Consider the following 17,674-nt stretch of genomic DNA (forward strand, 5'->3'; position numbering starts at 1 on the left):
GAAAGTGATCCTAGGGACTCAGTGCAATTCCCTACACTTTCGTGCACCTCTCCAATATAGAAAATCCACGACCAAGCTTTAATGGCACTGAAATCAACACCCTCAAGTAGTTAGAACAAAAGAATTAAATAATAAAGAATAAATTAATGAATAAATAAATAAATGCATAAATGAATAAATGAAACCAATCAATGTATACACAAATAAAATGAATAAACAAATAAGAACACCTATATACAGTCTAAAATAAACAAACATCATGTGAGTCCGCGGCAACGGCGCCAAAATTTTGATGCAGTGTGTTTGTATGAGATTTATTTATATATATTTTTTCCTTATTTGTTGTGTCACTTACATCCATCAAAATTAATTATTTATTTATTTTCAAACCCCTATTTATCGCTAAAGTAGCATAGAGAGGTCCGGGTCGTCTCTCTCGGACTCAATGATGGAGAGTTATTCTAGACATTTGGTGCGGGATTTTATTATTGACTTTATTCATTTATTCACAATTGAATCCTACAATTGACAATAACAATCAACAATCCTATTTACATTAATATACAACAATTTCCACAAATCTACACATTACGCTACCAACATAACTAAACATAAATTATCTGAACATAATTACATCATCTACATATTATTACAGGCCAAGCCAAGGCATATTCACAAACATACATGTTCATTACACACAATAAACACCCACTACATGAATTCTATTTATTAACGCAACCTTAAAATACAACATACTACCCATTCATATAGCATGTACAGCCAAGCATACAACATAACTACATACAACATGCAACATACAACAACAATGTACATCATACATCATAAATCAACATCCAAGCAATCATATAACCGGTTTCCACAACTACTCAATTTAAACATAATGTACTATGGTTCAACATACAACATTTGCATTCATGATCATGAAGTCAACAACATAGCCTACTTCCTTTAATTCAACAAGCTCAAGATTTCAAGACAGCAATAAACTTCATCAATGCACAGCAATAATTTAAATACACTCAACTCAATACATGCTAATTCCATTCCCTTTCAATCATCCCAAACATACAAACATCACAATAACACCAACTTCATACTATCATAGATATTTCATTGTAAACCATGATTCCATTCATGCATAAGGTCTAACAGCAACATAGAAATACAACCATGTATCAGTTATACTTCAATCACCAAATTGAACAAAATGCACACAACCTCAACGCATTTGCAAATGCAAATTAACAGGGGGATTCTTATTGAAACCAACAGCTAATCAACAAAATAAATCAAAACTAGGGTTAGGGGTTAGTTTCCTTCCCTCAACGGTTCGGGACAGAAGACAGGGGAGGGGATGCGGAAGTGGAATTGGAGGGATGGATCCGGCCAGCACATAACAGAAGCTTAGACACCATTTAAGTCGATTCAAGCCAACAGGAACGGAAGAACGTCGCCGGACTGGCCGATCCCGACGAGCTCAGATCGGAGAAGAACACCAGATTCGATCACTGCTCAAGCTCTCGCCCTGCTGAAACCACAGACAGAGTTAGAACCCAAAACACAGCCTTACCTCGCGTCTTCGGTGGATGAGATGGTCGGAGATCAGAACAGGGGTTCCTCCGTGTTCGAAACCATGTCAGCGAAGGTTCCACTGCTCGAAATTTAGGTGGATGCGGAGGGATAGAAAGCTTACCGGAGCAACCACTCACGGCTTGCTCTCTACTGTGTGGGATGGACATCGGCCGTCGATCGCTGGAGCTGGCCACTCCCAATGACTTCCTACAGCAGACGGGGATGAAGAAACCAATCACCGGGCACTCCGCTCACTCGCTAGAGGGGGTGAATAGCATTTTTCGATCTTTCCTGCGAGATAGTTAGCGGAAGCAAATAATAATAAGAAAGACAAAAAGATCAAACGCTAACCCGTTCGATTTACTTGGTATCCACCTCAACGAGGTGACTAATCCAAGGATCCACACACACCGCCGAGCACCTTTCCACTATGAAACTTCTCCTTTTCAAAGAGCACTTTGAAGGCGGAGAAACCTTTACAAATCGATCTCTTCCTTGTACAAGATTGGTAGTGAAGTTTAGAGGAAGAGGAATCAGGTTTACAATGATTGGAGTTCGTGCAAGAATATAGAAGAATGAATCGCTACTTCTCCAATCGTCAAACTGCGTTTTTATAGTTTTCCGTACATCAGTCGACTGCTCCAAGGGTCAGTCGACTGATGGGCTTCAACGGCTATTTAATCTGCATTTAATCAGTCAGTTGTCGCTCCAACGGTTATGTATCAGTCGACTGATCACTCGACCAGTCGACTGACAGTCGACTGCTCACTCGACTGAACTTTCTGTTTGGCCGCCAGTCGACTGAAACTACAGTCCAGTCGACTGATACTTCTGAGTTCGCCGTGTGTGTGCTTCTGATCAACCATCAGTCGACTGGATCACAATGTCAGTCGACTGACCAAGCTGAAACTCCCCTTTCAGCTTCTTCTTCAACTCTTAGCCTTGACGCAAGCCTTCAAACGCCTTCCACAAGCCTCGTGCCCTTCCTTGCACTAGCTTGAGACGTTTCCCTCAGCTTCGTCGTGCTAAGTCTTCCTTTGCCAAGAGGCCGCGCCTCCGGGACTTCACCTTTGCCAAGAGGCCGCGCCTCCGGGACTTCACCTTTGCCAAGAGGCCGCGCCTCCGGGACTTCACCTTTGCCAAGAGGCCGCGCCTCCGGGACTTCACCATTTGCCAAGTCTTCCAACCTGGACTTTCCTGTGAACTCAATTCACACACGTTAGATCACCAACATTGCCTAACTTAAACTCATTTTAGCCAAACATTAAAATTCAATTCACTTGGGGCAAGATTGCACCAACAATCTCCCCCTTTTTGATGTTTGACAAAAATTTATTTAAGTTAGGTCTTTAATGCATCATTATAAAATAACAACAAATAATCACAGTGATAATAAATGAGTCATGAATCAATAAGCATGAATATCATCATAAAAGCATTAAAGTCTAACTTTAAACAACCCATTCTCCCCCTTTTTGACATACAGCAAAAAAAAGCAATTCATAAAAACCAGGTAAAAAGAATCTCAATAGGTAGTATTTATCATGATAGTATTGGTATTTTCTCCCCCTTAACACATACTCCTCCTTTGTTCAAGCACCAACAATATGGTTTATAAGTCTAAGCATGTCTTTGAACAATGAATAGAGTAGACATTGACTAATGGGTGGCAAAGTAGTATTTCATTGAACATTCAATTATCAACAAAAACCTTGAAAACAGGGGCATCAGTCGACTGTCCTTTGCCGCAGTCGACTGATGTCACCAATTTTGAAAAAGCATAACTAATTCAGTTTTATTGAAAAAAAATTATGAATTTTGACACTATGATTAATCAACCCATAAGTAATTAGAGAGAATTAATTTCAAAGGTTTTTTCATCATTAAAATACCATATTGATACTATGTATCATAAGTTGAGTATTTGAGTCAATGTATCAAAGTTGAAACAACTTATAGATTTCAAACAACTATATATCTTAGAATGTAGAGGACATAATAATAAACATGTTGAAACACGTAAATCATAATTCCATTCCTCCATTTTGTAAATGAAACTCCCCCTAAATACAATGCATATCATCAATTCATCAATCAACTATAACATAGATATGACAATATAAGCAATCATATGAAGAGACTTAAAAGTATCAATATTAAAAGATCCAACAGTCAAATATAACATCTTAGTCACCATAGTTTCATAAAAAAAAACTCATTCTCCCCCTTTTAGAAGCCTTAGAGGTGAAGTTTGAGTAGTTTTGGCAAGCTCCCCCTAAATCCATGACATACTCATTCAACACAAGTAAAAGCCTCATTCCGTTGTAATGTTTGATCTTTCCGGGACACACTCCTCCTAGACCATTGCACCAACAATGAATCATGAAGGTTAATCGTAGAGGGTCAAATATATATACTTCAACCGGGCTTTAGAATCAATACGATTCGAGGAATGGTATCAATGGGGTGCTCAAACTACTTCCTTGATTAATCTCAATGACCATAAGGATGTTCCTAGAGCATGTGTCAAAGAATGATAAGTTATAGGATATGCAAATGGTCAAGAATGGGTCAAAAAAAGAAAAGATTTTGAAAGCCACATCAGTCGACTGATGGGTGGACCAGTCGACTGGCATAGTTTGATTCAAAAACTCACAGATTTATTGGTCGAGTGAATTCTGGCCGCAGTCGACTGGTCCAGTCGACTGGATATCTGCACCAGTCGACTGATGCCCTAAAAATAGCACTATGCAACAAACTTCAGAAATGTCTTAAAAATTTCATAAAATTCAGAAAAATCTGAAATTTTGCGAGCAAGTTTGTTTTCACATATACTATCAAGGAAAAATATAAATTTATGAAAAATGATTGTATTTTATAAGTTTGATACCAAGTTTCAAAAATTGTGAAACTCTTAATGGCACAAAAGCTTTGTATCAACATTCTTGATGGTTAAGATTGTCTATAGGTAGACATCACTAAAGCTTTCATATGGGTTTATGAAATGTGTCTAAATTTTAGATTTGGGGTCATGATTGAAGTATGTTTCAAAATGATATGTTAAACTACAAGAACTCCCCCTAAATCCATACACCATCCTTAATTTAAAACAAACAAGAATGCAACACATATATTAAAAGAAAGTGGATAAGAGAGAAAGACATATCATATAAATATTAAGTTCATATACATAGCAATCCTTCCTAGGGTCTTGTGAAATGTACATAAATAACATTTTGCTATGGGATCATGCAATGCTAAGTTCATAATCTTTCAAAATACATATCAAATTCCCTCCACATCACTATCTAAGTTCACATTTGTCCTATAGTATTTGAAGCTACCTTAGTATTTTCCAAACCAACTTTCTTGATAATTTCTTTAACATATTTGGTTTGGTAAACATGAGTTCTTACCTAAACTACATGAAACACATCACTCTTTGGTACCCAAAAGCTAGATTCACTAACATTTTGCAAATATTTCTTAGGGACCCATGCTTGTCTTACCTTACCCTTAGTGATTTGTTTGTTGGGTGACCCTTGTCTTCCTACTAGAGAAATATAGGCAAACTCTTTAGGCTTGTATCCTATTCCGGCCTTGTTGTAAACCGCTCTTTGACTGTTTAGGATCATATCAAGGGTTTTTGATCCATTTGAAAATTTTTCTAAACATTTTCTTAATTCAATGACTTCATCCTTTAATTTAGCATTTTCTTCATTAATTTCACTAGAGTCACTAGATTCACATGCATTGTTCCTAATAGTTCTAAGTTCCTCCTTTAATGCCTTAACCTTAGACTTTGATTTATCCAAAGCATTTTTAAGATAAGCAATAGTTCTATAAAGAAAATTTGCTTTGGCAGAATCCATTACCTCATCTTCACTTGATGAAGATTCGTCGCTACTTGATTCTTCCTCCTCACTTGAGGTCTCTTGGTCACTTACATATCCCATCAGTGCCATGTGTCTAGTGATGTGGCATAGCTCTTCATCATCCGATGAGTCGCTACTCGATGTATCCCATGTGGCTTGGGCCACCATGACTTCCTTCTTCTTTTTCTCCTTCTTTTTCCTTTCCTTCTCTTCTTTCTTCTTCCACTCCGGACAGTTTGTCTTGACGTGCCCCTTCTTATTGCATTCATAACAAGTTACGTTAGGGTTATAGTTGAAACTTTGAGATTTACCTCGAGGTGGTGTGAACATCTTCTTGACATTTCTTCTTGTGAACCTCCTTGACTTCCCATCATCCTTTTGACATAGTGACCTATTTCTTTGGCCGACATCTCCTCGTCGCTATCCGAAGACTCTTGATCGGACTCGGATGAGGACTCTTCTCCTTCTTTTCCCTCTTCTTCTTCTTTTCTGCAATCAAAGCTATACCTTTCTCTTTGGAAGACCCATTAGCTTGTTCATGTAGTTCAAATTCACAAAATAGTTCATCTAGTTTAACAACAGAAAGATCCCTTGATACTTTATAAGCATCTACCATTGATGCCCATAAAGTGGTTCGGGGGAAAGCTTGAAGTACATACCTCACTAGATCACGGTTGTCGATTTTCTCACCTATGACATGGAGACCGTTCACGATCTCCTTGAATCGCCCGTGCATTTGGCTTACCATCTCGTTGGGCTTCATTGTGAAGGTTTGGAGTTGTCCTACCAAGAGATCCCTCTTGGCTCGTCTTGATTCGCTTGAACCTTCATTTAGTTCGATGAGTTTCTCCCAAAGCTCTTTGGCCGAGTCGAATGGTCCGACCTTGCTCAGTTGTTCTTTGGAAAGTCCGCATTGCAAGGTGGTTGTGGCTTTTGCATTTGCTTGAGCCTTCTTGCATACATCCTTCGACCATCCTTTGGTAGGGAGAGGAGCTCCAGAAGCATCCTTCGGATTCTCAAATCCATCTACAATACTAAACCAATTTTCAATGTCATTCATTAGATAATATTTCATTCTACCTTTCCAATATGCGAAATCGTTGCCGTCGAAGTAGGGCGGTCGTGCGGTGCTGTATCCCTCTTGAAACGCCATTAATGATTCTTTCGGTTGAATGTTGGTTCGCGCGAAAGGAACCTTGCTCTGATACCACTTGTTGGGATCGAGTGCGTTTGCTAGAGGGGGGTGAATAGCGATTTTTCGATCTTTCTCTGCGAGATAGTTAGCGGAAGCAAAATAAATACAAGAAAGAAAGAACAATCGCTAACCCGTTCGATTTACTTGGTATCCACCTCTACGAGGTGACTAATCCAAGGATCCACACACAGCGAGCACCTTTCCACTATGAAACTTCTCCTTTTCAAAGAGCACTTTGAAGGCGGAGAAACCTTTACAAATCGATCTCTTCCTTGTACAAGATTGGTAGTGAAGTTTAGAGGAAGAGGAATCAGGTTTACAATGATTGGAGTTCGTGCAAGAATATAGAAGAATGAATCACTACTTCTCCAATCGTCAAACTGCGTTTTTATAAGTTTTTCGTACATCAGTCGACTGCTCCAAGGGCCAGTCGACTGATGGGCTTCAACGGCTATTTAATCTGCATTTAATCAGCCAGTTGTCGCTCCAACGGTCATGTCTATCAGTCGACTGCTCCTCGACCAGTCGACTGATACCAGTCGACTGCTCACTCGACTGATCTCGACTGCTTCGGTGCTTCTTGTCTTATCCAGTCGACTGAAACTACAGTCCAGTCGACTGATACTTCTGAGTTCGCTTGTGTGTGCTTCTGATCAACCATCAGTCGACTGTGATCACAACTGGTCAGTCGACTGATCAAGCTGAAACTCCCCTTTCAGCTTCTTCTTCAGCCCTTAGCCTTGACGCAAGCCTTCAAACGCCTTCCACAAGCCTCGTGCCCTTCCTTGCACTAGCTTGAGACGTTTCCCTCAGCTTCGTCGTGCTAAGTCTTCCTTTGCCAAGAGGCCGCGCCTCCGGGACTTCACCTTTGCCAAGAGGCCGCGCCTCCGGGACTTCACCTTTGCCAAGAGGCCGCGCCTCCGGGACTTCACCTTTGCCAAGAGGCCGCGCCTCCGGGACTTCACCATTTGCCAAGTCTTCCAACCTGGACTTTCCTGTGAACTCAATTCACACACGTTAGATCACCAACATTGCCTAACTTAAACTCATTTTAGCCAAACATTAAAATCCAATTCACTTGGGGCAAGATTGCACCAACATATACAATTGCAGAAGAAAGGGTGTAAGATCATCTTTTATTCTAGATGATGTTTGAGATGTATGACAAGTCATTTGGGTTGCATAAAGATGGAAATTAAATTCAGTGACAGCTTGAGCTAACAGAAATACTGAGTTAACTGGCCCTAGTATTGGATTCACAAAGCATATAGTTGGATCCCGTTCTATCGTCAAGCATGTCATAGACTTGGTGAGTTTACAATTAATATATTTATATCAGAATTATTTAATTATCAATGATTTTATTTTGATTTAATTTTATTATTTAATATTCAGGAATGTAAACTACAATGACCTCTTACTTGTTGGGAGTTTTTTACTAAGATACACAAGTCAAAGGATGACACATGTATCAATCCTCGATCGTAGGTATTAGATGTAAGAATTTAAAATTTAAACTTATTTAACTGTTAACAATGAATAACTTTTTAATTTTATATCTTATAAGAATTTATTGTTAAATAACATGAAATGACTCTTAGAGTTGCACATGCATCTCAATTTGATACAAAGGGAGGTGAGATGCAGACTTTACCCACTGTTTAAGTAAATGAGATTTATTATGATGTGGTTGATGGAAGGAAAAAGAACTCCACCCTCTACGATCTTGGGTCCCAAGCGAGAGTTGTTTATGATCGTGTGATGACCCCTAGGGCCAGGGGTCATCCCAGCTTAGTAGGGTAGAAGCCTTAGAGTAAGAAAACCAAGCATTGAAGAATCTACTCTCCACATTAGAGCAAGAATTTCAAGAGTCTCGGCAAGTCCAATTGAGATACGAGCAAACTAGGCGGGAAATGTTAGGAGTTCATGGCTCGGATGAGTCAAACTCCACATGGTTTTGACTTTCAAGAGACTCAAGACCTTCAGAACCCTGATCAGTGGCTGCATGAGAGGTATGTTAATATTTTTAATTTTTTTATCACTCATGAATATGCAAATTTAATTTATTAATTTTTATAATATATACATATCCTTATTTTATTAATAACTTATATTATTATTATTTTTACACAATTCGATACTACTAATTGGATATTTTAGATATTTGATATGTTGTAATTGTATTGAGATGATATTTGATATGTTATGGTTATATTGAGATATTTAATATTTGTGATTGTATCTTGATTTGATTAGTTTAACTTGAGATATTTTAGATGTTGAATGGATTCATTTATTATATTTGATATATTATGATTGTATTGTGATTGTGATTAGTTTAACTTGTTAGAATGGTTAACTTGTTGATCGTGATTGGTTAAGTTGTTGTATTGTGATCGGATTGGTTTAAGAAGTTGAATTTGTTAAGTTGCTGGATTGATTAACTTGTTGTATCGTGATTGGTTAAGTTGTTGTATCGTAATTGGAATGGCTTAACTTGTATTGTTATTGGATTGGTTTAACTTGTATCGTGATATATTGGATTGGTTTAAATTGTATCGTGATTAAATTGGTTTAAATTGTATCGTGATTAAATTGATTTAAGATATTGAATTTGTTAAGTTGTTAGATTGGTTAACTTATTGTGTCTTGGTAGTTAATTTGTTGGATTAGTTTGTGATTGTATTATTATTTATTGAAGTGTAATTGTATTATTGTATATTAGATTGTAAATGTATTGTCAAAACCATCATTTGTGACAGTTTATAGTTGATTATGTAAATGTAAACAGGGAAAATGCAAAAACGGATCAATGTTGTAAAAATTTGCCAGATATTAATGATGAAAATTTAAATCTGTCGCTAGATCAGAGACGAAATAAGATATTTCAGTTTACAATATTAGCGACGGATTTAAATTTCTTTTGCTAATTAGCGATTGATATTTAATATTCGTCGCTAACGTTAGCGACAGATTTAAATTTCCATCGCTAAATGACGTTAGTGATCAATTTTCTAGATATAAGAAAAATCGATCACTAATCGTCGTTAGCGATTCGATTAGCGATGAAATATTTTGTTGCTAAAGCTGAATATTCTTGTAGTGATTCTTTCATTTGGATAAAAGAAAATAAAACTTAACCATAATGTCTGTTTAGTTATATCAATGTCTATATTTAGTTATAGAATGTGTCTTTGTTTTAGGGGGGAACTTAACTAGAATGTTAGTGTCTTTGTTTAGTTATAATATGTCTTTGTTTAGTTATAGAAGATTCCTTCGTTTGGGTAAAAGAAAAATAAAACTTAACCACAATGCCTTTGTTTAGTTATACCATATGTCTATATTTAGTTATAGAATGTGTCTTTGTTTTAGGGAGAAAAAAACTTAACTAGAATGTGTCTTTGTTTAGTTATAACGTGTGTCTTTGTTTAGTTATAGAACATTCCTTTATTTGGGTAAAAGAAAAATAAAACTTAACCATAATGTCTTTGTTTTGTTATACCAAATGTCTACATTTAATATAGAATGTATTTTAAGGGGAAAAAACTTAACTGTAATATAAGTATCTTTGTTTAGTTATAAAATGTCTTCATTTAGTCACAGTTAGTACATTTTTATTTAGTTATAATAGGTATCCTTGTTTAGTTATAGAATGTGTTTTCATATAATTATAGTAGATATTTTCATTTCGTTATAGTAGGTATCTTTGTTTAATCATGAAATGTGCTACCCCCAGTGATCTCACATGATTGGTCTCACGACTATATGTGAGGAGGAGAAGCTAGTTACAGTTGGCCACGACAGAGGAAGGCATTGTCTCGGCTTCGAGATTCAACCCTTACTCACTTCAACAACTCTGCTTCTTCGTAACCAACTCAATTATCTCCCGGAGGCATGAAATGTATTTCCATTTAGTTATAGCAAGTGTCCATTTAGTTATAGTAGATATTTTTATTTAATTATTTTTATAAAAGGTGTTTTCATTCATTTAATTACATAAGTGTCTTTATTTAATTATAGAAGGTATCTTTGTTTTAATAAAAAATATTAAAATTTTTTTATTTCTATTAAATATTAAATATTAAAAGGTGACTTCTAATAAATTTATCAAGTATCCTATTTCATAATAAATTTATGATAAAATGCTATCAGAAATTTATTAAATAATAATATATTTGTTTATACTACCTCTTTAATACATAATTAATTTGTATATCAATCCTAAACTTCTACCCTAATATAGCTGATTGAGATAATTAAGATTAATGAAGATGATTCAACACGCACACACTTTTAAACTAAAAAAAATTGCACAAAAAATTATCATCTTAATAGATCTGCTACAATTTTAACTAAAGTTAGGCGTGCCATTAGGTTTAAAATGAACTCAGGAGAGATGGCTGAGTGGTTGATAGCTCTGATCTTGAAAACCGGTATAGTTTGAACAAAAAATTATCGGGGGTTCAAATCCCTCTCTCTCCTTTTGCTTGTTGAAAAATTTTGTTCTTTATTCATTTGGCCTTGCTCTTTTTTTTCATAAAAGGGAAAGGGAATGACTCGGCTATTCCACCTAGTTGAGCCAGAATAAAAAAAAATAAAATAGATAGAAAAATAAAAAACAAATAAAAAAATATCAATGAAGAGGGGTCATGGAAAGAACAATTCTAAATCACGATCAATTTTTTTTTCAAAGTCTGGTGCAACTGCACAGGCCCTTCCTGCATGCCACAAATGTCTTATAAAAAGAAGAATCCTAGAAAAAAATAGAAAATTGCCAACCAACTTCTCGAAGAGACATAATTGAACTTACTTGCATTGATAACTTAGTTAGCTAATCTAACTCAAGATGATAGATTCTTAGTTATTTGACCTATTCAATTGATGGTCTTCTTGTCAATGCTTGTTTTGTTTTGTGTATTTCTTCTATTCTCTTGTTCCATCTAACCGGGGAAAGATATATATTAAGAATTGAATAGTAGTAAAAAATATATTAATTTTTTAAAAATAATCGGTATAAGAAATCATTAAAAAGAATGAAAATAATAACAATTGGATAAGGATTTTAGTATTTAAAATTCATTTTTATAATCAAACACATAAATTATGGTTTTATAAATTAATCATAAAAGATAGAATGGTTAATTAATCTATTTAACTGAACACCCCGTTAGTGACTTAGTCAACTAATCTCCATTATTTATTTCTACATAGAACAAACATATCGAATCATCTACTCCATACAAAGAATTGTCGCCGGCGAGGTTGAGGTATGGGAACCTGTGAAATATGGGAACCTGTTTTTTTAACATATATATTTCTATATAAAATTAAAAGTGGACTTATAATTAATTATAAATTAAATTGGATTAAATTTTATAATACATGTTGTTAAATTAATAAGTGATTGGGTTTTTCTCATGTGAACAGATTAATTAAATTGATGATGGACAATTGACATCAACAAGAGCAGCTCAAAATCGTGATGGAGACTGAGACGTTGGTGATATTGTTTTCTTGTTGAGCCAAGAGATCGAACGAGAAATGGTCTCGTGGTAACGCGCTTGCTTCTTGCTCTAGGTTGCCCATCGATCGTTTTCTTCGTTTGAATGCCTAAAAGTAAAGTTGAAAGACACCGAGAAATCGACATCGGACCATAATTATATAGTAAGGAAACGTCAACATGGACCCCCAAAGAGAATCTGTGAGCTAGTTTATAAGGAACAAGAATTTGTAGCCTTGGAGACTAGCTTGTTCATAGGGTTTCTATATAGCATTGGTCAACTAAATGATATCTTTCTTTGGTCCTCTTATTAATTTTGAACATAAATTAATCTTTCATAATTTACAATTAAAATTAAAAATAGGAGAAAATTACAATCCAAATTGACCAAATTTTTCTTGTTCAAATTTATAATTGATTATAGTCCAAATTTGATCAGTTAGATTTTTCTTTGACCAATTTTTTTAAAAAAAATTAGCAACTCCCAATGTTACAATCCAAAAAGTGAGAAGATAGAGAAAATCATAAATTCTATAAAATAGGACAAGCAAGTAGAGGAAACGATTTGAATTTTCTGAATATATTATTCTATAGCTTGTAAAAGAAAGTGTTAGGAATTGTACTTAGCTCTGGAAGAACTTTAAATCAACAATAATAAATATATAATCTACACTAATACAAATTATAAAGTAAAAAATACAACGTAACTTAAGGGGCTCTAATTATTGGGACTGATTTAACATCGCCAGAGAGAAGTGAATAGTAAGTCATGATTTTACTTTGATCAATTATTCTTGTGTTCTTTGTCTATAAGAAGGTAAAACACAACAGAAAATAAGATTAAGAAAATATTAAAAATATTACAAGTACGAACCGATTTTACATAGTTCGCAACCCATTATTCCTACTTCATGGTTTAGAATTTTAGTGATAATATTATTTATTTTTTTCTTCTTGGATACCCCTAGAGATGGAAAAATTTCTTATAATTTTTATTTTTATAAATAATACAACAAATAATATAAAAATACGAATACAAATACAATAAAAATAAACAACTTTATAAAAAATCTTGCTTTTATCGCTTTTCTATTATGTTGGATTGCCACTTTCCTACAAAATCTCCAAGAATCAACATAAAAAATCCTTCATAAAATCATCTGTTGATGCAGTTTTGTCCTGATTGTTGTTTTGATGTTGACAACGATTTAAGTTCATATTCAGATTGATCGATTAAAGGATGAGATCGGAGAGGGCTCGGTAGCTCGTTCTCCGGATTAGGTCAGAGAGGGCTCGGTAGCTCGTTCTCTGGACCGGATTAGAGTCGGAGAGGGCTCGGTAGCTCGTTCTCCGGATTAGGTCAGAGAGGGCTCGGTAGCTCGTTCTCTGGACCGGAGAGAGGGCTCGGAGAGGGCTCGGTAGCTCGTTCTCGGAGAGGGCTCGGTAGCTCGTTCTCCGGATTAGGTCAGAGAGGGCTCGGTAGCTCGTTCTCTGGACCGGATGGAGTCGGAGAGGGCTCGGTAGCTCGTTCTCCGGACTAGGTCAGAGAGGGCTCGGTAGCTCGTTCTCTGTACCGGACTATGGTCAGAGGAGGCTCGATAGCTCGTTCCTCAGGACCGGATCAGTATCAGAGGAGGCTTGGTAGCCTGTTCGTGATTACGTGATCAAGCGCGGTTGGCATGGGTGAGAGACCCAAGCTAACCTGATTGTGCTTTGACTTAGTTAAGTCTGTTTTTAATCGATCAGTGAATCGATTAAACCAAGGCTGAGTGTTTAATCGATCAGATGATCGATTACAGAACTTTAATCGATCTGTTGATCGAGTCAAAGTGTTAATCGATCAGGTGATCGATTAATCGATCTTCTGATCGATTGACTTTTCGAGAATCAGATTGACAATTCCAGTCAATCGAATTGTAATCGATCAGGTGATCGATTACGGAACCTTCTGTGAATTCCGAAATTCCACAGGTTTAATCGATTGGGTGATCGATTACAAGGTTTACTGAGAAATCGCATTACGCGCGGTAATCGATCGACTGATCGATTACCGTGCCTTAATCGATCGGCCGATCGATTAAGGTATGTGTAATCGATCAGTTCGATCGATTACACACGTTTACTGAGAAAGACTACGATATTTGATCGATCACTTGATCGATTATACTTTATTCTGATCGTTACTGCTCTCTCTACTTCTGATTTCTTTGCTGATTTTGCTTCGCTAATCTCTGATGAAGTTTGCAGGTGAAGTTTGAATTTGATGAAGAAAGAGAAAGGTCAAGAGTTTGCTTTCCTTGTGCAGGTTTGTCGAGCTGATAACTTTGTTTTCAGGTAAAAGACAACGGAGTCTGAGCTGCAGAGGATGATCAGGTGAGTGCAGTGATCAGTGCAGTGAACTCAGAGCCCGTTGAAGCAAGTAAGCTTAAAAGCAAGAGAGTGAAGAAGAAGAGGGTTAACGCTGAGATCTGAAAAACCCTAAGAAGTGCTCTGCTGCTGTGAAATCTGCTTCGTTGTGTTCTGCTTCCTTGCGTTGCTTTGTTCATTGAAGCTCTTCTGCCCGAGGTGGTGCAAGGAGGTTGCTCTTGCTCTCGGGAAGTTTGCTTTTGTGTTTTGTTTGAGTGAGGCTTGTGCTGTAAGTTTGTTGTTTGTGTAGCCTCAATTTCATTTCCTTCTATAATCTCTGCACTTAACATGTTATCCTTGAGATTGGTTGTGGAGAGGTAACTCCACCGAGAAGGAGGAATTGTTTTAGCCGGTTTCATCCGGGGTGTGATCTACCGAAGATCAAGGCTTCGTCCACCTTACGGACACGCCGAGGAGTAGGGGCAAGTTATCCCCGAACCTCGTATATTGTTGTGTCTTCTGGTTTGTTTTTCGTTTTTGTTTGCTATATTTTCCGCTGCGCACTAACAAATTTGTAGGAGAAATCGTTCGATTTTCGAAAAGAAGGCTATTCACCCCCCTCTAGCCATCTCCAAGTTCCAACAAGTGGTATCAGAGCTTGGGCTCTTTGCAAAGGATTCCAACCCTAAAGAGTTAAGGAGATGGCCATGAAGGAAGGTTTCAGCACAAATCGACCACCCTTCTTCGACGGAGCCGATTTCCAGTATTGGAGGAGCCGGATGGAGTACTACCTCAAGACGGACATCACGATGTGGTTCGCGGTCAAGGAAGGATTCACACCACCAAGGGATGAAGAAGGTAAGGAACTTGATTCATCTAGGTGGTCCGCGGAGCAAACGCGCAAGGGACAAGCCGATGCCAAGGCGGTGGTGACTCTTCAATGCGGCATCAACAAGGATCAACTCATCAAGGTTGGTCCGTTCACAAGCGCAAAGGACCTATGGAACAAGCTCATCGAGCTTCATGAAGGAACCCGAGATTCCCGGATCGCGAAGAGGGATCTCTTCCTAAACCAACTCCAAAATCTCACCATGAAGGAGAATGAAACGGTAAGTGAACTCCATGGTCGCTTCAAGGAGATCCTCAATGGATTGCACACCGTCGACGAGAGGGTAGAGAACCGCGACCTCTCGTGAGGTATGTCCTAAAATCTTTCCGAGGAATGCTTTGTGGTCATCCATGGTGGATGCCTACAAAGTATCCAAGGACCTTTCAATTGTTAAGTTAGATGAGTTCTTTTGTGAAATGGAATTACATGAACTTGCTAACAAGGGTCAAAAAGAGAAGGGTATAGCTCTTGTTGCAGGAGAAAAGAGCAAGGATGCCAAGAAGAAGAAGAAGGAGAAGAAGAAGGAGGTCTCTTCATCTTCCGAATCCGAAGACGAGAGCGACTCTTCATCGTCAAGTGAGATGGCGAACTTCGTGAGACGGATGATGAGGAAGAGTCGACGATACAAGGGTTACAAGGGTAAAGGTAAAATTAAATCTAATGAAAATGATATTGATACATCTAACGTAACTTGTTATGAGTGTAAGAAGAAGGGACACTACCGAAGTGAATGTCCCAAACTCAAGAAGAAGGAGGAGAAAGCCAAGAAGAAGAAGGCATTAAAGGCAACATGGGATGAAACTTCATCAAGCTCATCGGAGGAGGAGAAGGAAGAAAAGAGCACAAGGAACGTGGCTCTCATGGCGATCGAACAATCCGACTCCGAAAGCTCGGACGAATCAAGCTCAACCGCGGCTTCATCATCTTCGGATGATGAAGAGGTAACTTCTCCACAATTAGAAAAATGTTATAAAACTATTGCATGTCTTTCTACTATGCTTAAAAAATCTAAGGCTAAAGTAAAGAATTTAAAAATGGAAGTAGAACAATTGAAAACATCTAAGGTTAATGAAATTGATGAAATTGATGATTTACATGTTGAATTACTTGAGGATGAAAACAAGGCTCTAAAGAGTGAAGTTGAAAACTCAAGAGTCTTCTTGGGAAATTTTCAACTAGCTCTAAAACTTTGGACATGATCCTTAATGCCCAAAGAGCCGTTTACAACAAGGCCGGCATAGGATACCAACCTAAGGAATCTAGTTTTGTTTCATTAATGTCTAGAACTAGCTATCCATCATCATCACATGTTTCTAGGGTTAATGGAATTAAGAAGGGTGTGACCAAGGCATGGGTGCCTAAGTCACTATTGTTGATGCATTGGGTCCCAAGGTTTGGGTACCTAAATCATCTATCTTTCGTGTTATGTAGGCTATGGTTGAGGGGGAGCGTCTATCAACATGGTTTGTTGATAGTGGGTGCTCCAAACACATGACCGGGGACAAATTACTATTTACAACCCTACAAAAGAAAAGTAGAGGTAATGTTTCATTTGGTAACAATGGTAGCCTCAAAGGTCATAGGAATAGGTGACATTCAAATATCCGAGTGTCTTAGGATCAAGAATGTCCTTCTAGTCAAGGGGATGACCTTTAATCTCCTAAGTGTCAGCCAATTGTGTGATGCGGGTTACACAATTGAGTTTCATCCAAGTCAGTGTCTAGTTAGACACAATGACACACTTGACACGGTACTAGTAGGCACAAGAGTAGATAACATTTATCAAGTATCATTTAAAAGTGCTACTAATGGTGTTGTTAAGTGTTTCATGTCACGAGAAGAAGAATCACAACTTTGGCATAGAAGGTTGGCCCACGTGAACATGAAGAATATTCAAAAATTGGCCACGAAGGGACTTGTGCGAGATTTACCAAACATCAAGTATGAAAAAGATAAACTTTGTGATGCATGTCAAATGGGTAAGCAAACAAAAGCGGTTCATAAAGGTAAAAGCGCTGTGAGTACCTCTACCCCTCTTGATTTACTGCATATGGATTTGTTTGATTGTAGTACTTTAATTTCTTTGAATGGAAGTAGGTATTGCTTTGTGATTGTTGATGATTATACTAGGTATACCTGGACATATTTTCTAAAACATAAGGATCAAACCATAGACATTTTTATTTCTTTTTGTAGAAGAACTGAAAATGAAAAATCAACAACAATTAAAACAATTAGGAGTGATCATGGAGGTGAATTTCAAAATCATAGGTTTC

At 37.2% G+C, this 17,674-nt stretch overlaps 1 protein-coding gene across 1 annotated transcript; it reads left to right on the forward strand.

Annotated features, from left to right (window-relative positions):
* Positions 1 to 15,210: 15,210 nt before the first annotated feature.
* Positions 15,211 to 15,705, forward strand: LOC141834053 (uncharacterized). Its single transcript, XM_074721506.1, has one exon. It carries the CDS (start codon positions 15,211 to 15,213, stop codon positions 15,703 to 15,705), a length of 495 nt encoding a protein of 164 aa, XP_074577607.1.
* The last annotated feature ends 1,969 nt before the right edge of the window (positions 15,706 to 17,674 follow it).

This window comes from Curcuma longa, chromosome 8 (genome assembly GCF_044706935.1).
Source record: "Curcuma longa cultivar G26 ecotype Majalengka, Jawa Barat chromosome 8, ITB_CL_G26_1.1, whole genome shotgun sequence".
In the NCBI taxonomy this organism is placed as follows: domain Eukaryota; kingdom Viridiplantae; phylum Streptophyta; class Magnoliopsida; order Zingiberales; family Zingiberaceae; genus Curcuma; species Curcuma longa.